Source organism: Brassica oleracea, chromosome C7 (genome assembly GCF_000695525.1).
Source record: "Brassica oleracea var. oleracea cultivar TO1000 chromosome C7, BOL, whole genome shotgun sequence".
In the NCBI taxonomy this organism is placed as follows: Eukaryota; Viridiplantae; Streptophyta; class Magnoliopsida; order Brassicales; family Brassicaceae; genus Brassica; species Brassica oleracea.
Window position 1 is genome coordinate 46,642,783 of NC_027754.1, and position 6,431 is coordinate 46,649,213.

Sequence of the window (6,431 nt, forward strand, 5' to 3'; positions counted from 1 at the left end):
CTGCTTGACGAGCTTGCTTCTCCGATCGCTCTCGCCTCACTAAATAGTCAACTACTTCCACTGTCCTTGATTAATTATTGGTTGATTTGGTTCCCTCTTGTAAAAAAACTGTTATGGATTATGCCATTGTGGATAGCCTCTTCTCATTTTAATTTTACTTAATTAAAAATCTCTGATAAAACAGACGAGGAGAACCATTCTTTTTTTTCCCTTTCCTTCGCTTTTTGATATTGAAAGAGGAGAACCACCCTCGTTTGAATTTTATCTGTTTTCTTTCTTTTGTTCCAGCAGGTTAGTGTTGTTCCTTGTTTGCTTTAACTAAGAACTCAAATATTTCACCTTACTCGACACATTTCTTGACTATTTTTTTTACATGTGAATCGGATCTTTACTTTCTTTCTTCTGATTTGATCTCACTCAACTTTTTTGTTTGTTTTTCCTTTATCTGTTGAATTTGAAGGATATTGAAAATGGACATCCTGAACCACATCTTCCATGGATCAGGTGGGTCATACCCTTGACTTTGCTTATACGTATTTCCAATCTATCTTGTGATAAAAACAAAATCAACCCAACTTATAAAATTCAGTTTGTAGCAGATTATAAGTTACGGTCCCTTATATAATGCATGTAATTTTGACCTTGCAGGTCAAGACAAGGGTTTCTCCATCGGAGGTGTACATGACAAGTAAACTCTCAAGGCAATGTAATACAAGTACCTCACGCCTAAGAGAACCGTTGCTGAATGCAGTAAGAGTTCTATTTATTTTTTCTTCCCTTCTCTCACCTCAAATCAAATAGTGTTGTCAAAGTTGTGTTGATTGACTCAGATGATAAACTAATAAGGTTATGTCTACTTAAAAAAAGAGTGCCTTCGTCTGTTTTGTTGTCGTTTACGTTAGTTTACAAACAATTACGACGATCGATAAGACATGCAACATATTATAATACTATTCCCTTGTCACAAATGACGAAAAAACATTAAAATATATAGTCAATGCAAAATTTTGATTCGTATAGTGATTAATAGCTAGTGATAATCAAGTTATAACAAACAAACTTCAACATTAACCTAAAAACAAGGGTGAAATATATTAATAAGGCTTTTTAATCTTGGTGTGTTGAAGGAAAACTCAAAACAAATGGAGCAAGAAACTGAAAAAGTGGACAAGGAGATTACAACAGTTTCGCCTGCGGCTCAACATGTGGTCGGAGACGACAGTGACATGCAGAGTGTAAAGGAAGAGGTGAAGAAGCAGTGTTGGCTCTCTGCTCCACTCATCGGCGTGAGCCTCCTCCAATACTCTCTCCAAGTCATCTCCGTCATGTTCGTTGGCCATCTCGGCTCACTTCCTCTCTCAGCTGCCTCCATCGCCACCTCCTTCGCCTCAGTCACCGGCTTCACTTTCCTGGTCCGTTTCTCTCTGAGTCCAAGAGTTTAATTTAATCTTTACACTTGTTTCTGACTCGATTTTTCCAAACAGATGGGCACAGCTAGTGCGTTGGAAACACTTTGTGGCCAATCTTACGGAGCTAAGATGTATGAAAAGCTAGGCATCTACATGCAGAGAGCCATGTTTGTTCTCCTCATACTCTCTATCCCTCTCTCCATCGTTTGGACTTACACTGAGAACATCCTTGTCTTCGTCCACCAAGACAAATCCATCGCCAACCTTGCAGGCTCATACGCTCAATACATGATCCCAAGCATCTTCGCGTACGCGCTTCTTCAATGCCTAAACAGGTTCTTGCAAACGCAAAACAATGTGTTCCCTGTATTTGTGTGCTCAGGAATCACTACTTGTCTTCACGTGCTTCTCTGTTGGGTCTTGGTCTTGAAGTCTGGTCTAGGACACAAGGGGGCTGCTCTTGCTATCTCGGTTTCGTATTGGCTTAACGTCGTTCTTCTCTCATGTTACGTCAAGTTCTCAAGTTCTTGCTCGCAAACGTGGACTGGTTTCTCCATAGAGGCTCTTAGCCAGATCCCTGCTTTTATGAAGCTTGGTTTTCCTTCCGCGGTTATGGTCTGGTACATTGTCTTTGCTCCAATTATATTTTAGATCCATGTTGGTTATATCTTGTTTATAGTGTCATGACTATGTGGTGTAAACATGGTTGATAGCTTAGAGCTATGGTCGTTCGAGCTTCTGGTTCTCTTGTCAGGTCTACTTCCTAATCCAGTTTTAGAAACTTCAACTCTTTCAATCTGGTAAGACTTGTTACATTCTTTCTTTGTCATTTTTGATATAAAGTTGTTGTTTCTAATGATTTCTACAAAATTTCCAGCCTTAATACGTCACTAACGCTCTGGATGATACCGGTTGGCCTTGGTGGCACTGCAAGGTAAGTACACAAATAACCAGGAAATTAACGTATAAACTCAGTATTGTTAATAACATTATTTTTGCTCGGTCACTAGCACGAGGATCTCGAATGAGTTAGGAGCAGGGAATCCAAAAGGGGCAAAGCTAGCTGTACGTGTTGTTGTAGCTATAGTAATCGTTGAGGGTATTATGATGGGATCAATTTTGTTAGGTGTAAGTAATAAATTGGGATATGCTTTCAGCAGCGATCCTAAAGTCATCAATTATGTAGCATCAATGATACCAATTGTAGCCGCAGGCAACTTCTTGGACGGATTCCAATGCGTTCTGTCAGGTTCTTCCATCAATAAAACTAAAAGATAAGTTTGTGAGTGTAAGAACTATTTGTATGATGAAACCAAATCTAGTTGTACGTTTTAATTTTGATCGTAGGAGTTGCTAGAGGGTGTGGATGGCAGAAGATTGGAGCTTGTGTGAATCTCGGCTCATATTATCTAGTTGGAGTTCCCTTGGGGTTATTACTAGGTTTCCATTTACATCTCGGTGGTCGGGTAAGATTAAAGAAGAAAACTCAGGAAATTTTTAGTTACAGCAAGTGGCGGTTCTAGAAAACTATTAGAATGTGATTTTTAGTAGGGAAATAAATCAAGTTTGGATATATTATAAAGAATTTGAAAATATCTGGGGGCAAGTGCCACACCTCCTTGGCTCACCTACATCCACCACTGACACTGGTTACAATATCATGATATCAGAATAGAGCTGCATAGTGTAATATATTAATATCACTTGTGAATTTATTTTAAGGGGCTATGGCTGGGAATTGTAACGGCTTTAGTTGTTCAAGTGATGTCTCTTTCCATCATCACATTAGTTACAAACTGGGATCAAGAGGTACTTAGAAATCTGCTGTGTTATCTAGTTTTGGTTCTGGAATCTCTTTTTTTTTTTACGAAATTAATGTTTTTGTTATTTTAAAAGGCCATGAAAGCTAAAGACAGAGTCGGATCTTCGGGTAATGAGTTTAGAGAAGCTGAAGCATCAATCAAATAGTTATGGCTCAGAAAATGATTCGATAGGTGAGGTTGAAGCTTCCACTGCTTTGGTAATGTAGTTTTCATGGTTGAAACTTATACCGAGTAGAGTAAGTTGTTGGCAACAATTGAACCTGCATTTTTAAATATACCTGTTAATGGTAAAATAAATAAATATTAGCATGAAAACAGTAATATGGAGTGCAATGATTCATATGATATAATCTGGTTGGGATTTGTATCATTTATTCACAACAATTTGGATTATATTTTTTCATCTTTAGTAAAATCACTGCAATTGCAAATTATACAGATTAATTGAAAAATACTTACAGTTCTTTTAATCGTACTGTAATAAAAATATACATGTAACTGTTGGAGTCTAATGATCCAAAAGCGTCGGTGATGGAGTCATGGGACTGGGTCGACAGCTCCTATACGATTAGGTCCAACTCTTTATAAGGTTGGTGGTGAGGTCATTTACCTGTCTCCAATCTACATTTTATTTTGTAATATTTGAGAAAACTGAAAGTTTTCCGACTATGGTTTGACAAAAGCTTATCCATTGTTTGTACAATACATAAACAAATGATCAGAGACCTCTTCTATATACAAATTATTTTTGGTTTTAACAAAAATGATGTATCCAGTAAAAATGGAGATAACACACAAAAAACTCCATATACCAAAAGAAGAAAAAGAAATGAAGTTTTATTGACTTGACTAAAATAGATATGGTACGCACGTCTATCTATTCGTACTCAAGGCTCTGTCTCATTCTCACCTGCTTGGTTTCATGGCTTGACCCTGTCTGCATCCTTTATTCCTCGACATGAGACCCATATGCAACCCCACCGTGATGTGTCATGTCAATTCGACCTTCTTCTTCGTCCACTTATATTCTAAGAAGATCCATCTTACATAACCACAAAACAAAGATCCCATTTTGAGGATTTGTTGGCTAAATTTAAGTACTTAAACATAATTAAGATGTATCTAACTATCTATGTAGAGTGTAGACGTCTGTTTAGATTGCCTAAATACATTGATTTAAGGAGTGGCACAGAAAATAGCTAATCCTAGTGAATGTTCCCAACTACGCTCTAATTAAGTCTACTCCAAACATTCAATTAGCTATCATCGAATTTTCAACTATTCTGAAATGAGTGCATTAACTCTATCAACTGTTACGTTATGGAAAACTAGGTGGAACTCCAGATATGGGGTAGTTTTTATAGATAAAATTGATTCGGATTTAGGATACACAAACATCCATAATTCTCAAATAGCTTTTAACCTTGACTTGCTTTTTGTGACAGGCTATCAATCATCATTGAAGAGTTCTTACTAAGTTCAGTAATTTAAAAATAAAAATAATAAAAATCAAGACATAAAAAGGGAAGAGTCTAAAAAATTACAGATTAAAATTCCAGTGGATTCCTAAACGATAATGATGCTCTCACACGTCGCACTCTCAACTCCCAATTCTTTATCAAACATAAATTCTACGGTTTAATTTCTTTAGTGGTGAAACAACAAGTAAAAGTTGTTATGCCCAACCATGTTTTTCTACGTTGAGATCTGTGCGCACCATCCTTCCGCTTTAAATTGGGAGTGCAAATTATCTGAATACAAGTGTCCTGCGCCCATATGTGGACTTGTATCTACTCCATTGCTGCCTTCAAATTTAATATTTTTACACAATTGGAGTATATATAGACAAAATAGCATTTAATGTCTTTGCTGAGAAAACCCCTTTCCTTGAATTCTTTTGTTTCTCTATTTATAAAAATATACCAAAACTGATAGATTGTTCTAAAGTTATGAGATTTCACTACAACAAAAAAAAGTAACAGTAAAAAAGACAAACTGTTAAAGGATAAAACTATTGTTACCTGACAATGTCTTAGGTTTTTCTGAATTCTGAAACAAGAAGATGCTTGTTTTACGGACATGCGGCAAAAGATAGGTAGTTTTTTTTTTGAAACACACTTATATTAATTAAAAGAGCACAGTTAGTTGGGAGGATTAAACACTCCTACAACCACCACCGAATCGGTTACAGCCAAAGCAGCGTTAGCAAGTTTGTCTGCTTGGATATTAAACTCACGAGGAATCCAAGTGAAAGAAACAAAATCAAACACAGAGATAAGGGAGAGGATATCCGACACCACTCCATAGAGTTCAGGTATGCAGTCCCCTGAGTTAACCGCTTTAATCAGCTGCAAGGAATCAGATTCAAAACGTATCGCCTTCAAGTTGTCGCAAATGCCCATCTTCACTGCTTCAAGTAGAGCCAAACCCTCTGCCATGATCGTCGAAGCTACAAAAGGAATGCAGGAGCTAATGGATCTAGTTCCTGACGGGGATATAAGGAAACATCCCACACCCGCTCTGTTCCTTGACCCTTCCACGTAGCATCAGATCGAATCGTGACCGTGTTAGGAGGTGGGGGATGGTGGATTGGTTCAACCAACCCTCTCGGCGTTGGCTTCAGGTTAGGTTCACTAATCCATTCTCTGGCTAATCCAATCGCTTTTGATAGCGTATCTTCTGCAGAGGCTGAGGTACCTTCAAAAACGTACTTATTGCGCTCCTTCCAAATACTCCATAAGATCCAAGGAGCAAGTGACCCAGCAGAGATCCCCGAAGGGGGTAAGCAAGTAATGGAACAAAGATCCATCCACATCCGCGCTAAATCTAGTAATCCACTGAAATCCGGGGCCGTTGAGAAAGGCGCATTAAGCCACACTTTCCTTACAAAGGCACATTGGAAGAACAGATGAGTAATAGATTCAGCTTCACCACATCGCTTACAGGCTGGATCAACTGGGACATGCCTTTCCACCAGTATTTCTCCCACAGGCAGAGCGCCCTTGAGTAGCTTCCACGCAAACATCTTCACCTTTGGTGCACAGGCCAGTTGCCACACATACTTCTTCCAGTTTACAGCAGCGATGACCGGACCCGCAGGAGTAAAGTCACCATCGTCCACAGCACTATAATATCCAGACTTCACCGAATAATCTCCTGATTTAGTACCCAGCCAAATAATCCTATCTAGAGCCCCAGA

At 38.4% G+C, this 6,431-nt stretch overlaps 1 protein-coding gene across 1 annotated transcript; it reads left to right on the forward strand.

Moving 5' to 3' along the window:
* The first annotated feature begins 52 nt into the window (after positions 1-52).
* On the forward strand, positions 53-3,800 carry LOC106306622 (MATE efflux family protein 5-like). Its single transcript, XM_013743299.1, has 11 exons — positions 53-291; positions 461-504; positions 649-750; positions 1,128-1,412; positions 1,485-2,029; positions 2,123-2,209; positions 2,287-2,343; positions 2,420-2,658; positions 2,757-2,875; positions 3,132-3,218; positions 3,306-3,800. Exons 2-11 carry the CDS (start codon positions 496-498, stop codon positions 3,375-3,377), a joined length of 1,602 nt encoding a protein of 533 aa, XP_013598753.1. The 5' UTR covers positions 53-291; positions 461-495; the 3' UTR covers positions 3,378-3,800.
* Positions 3,801-6,431: the final 2,631 nt, after the last annotated feature.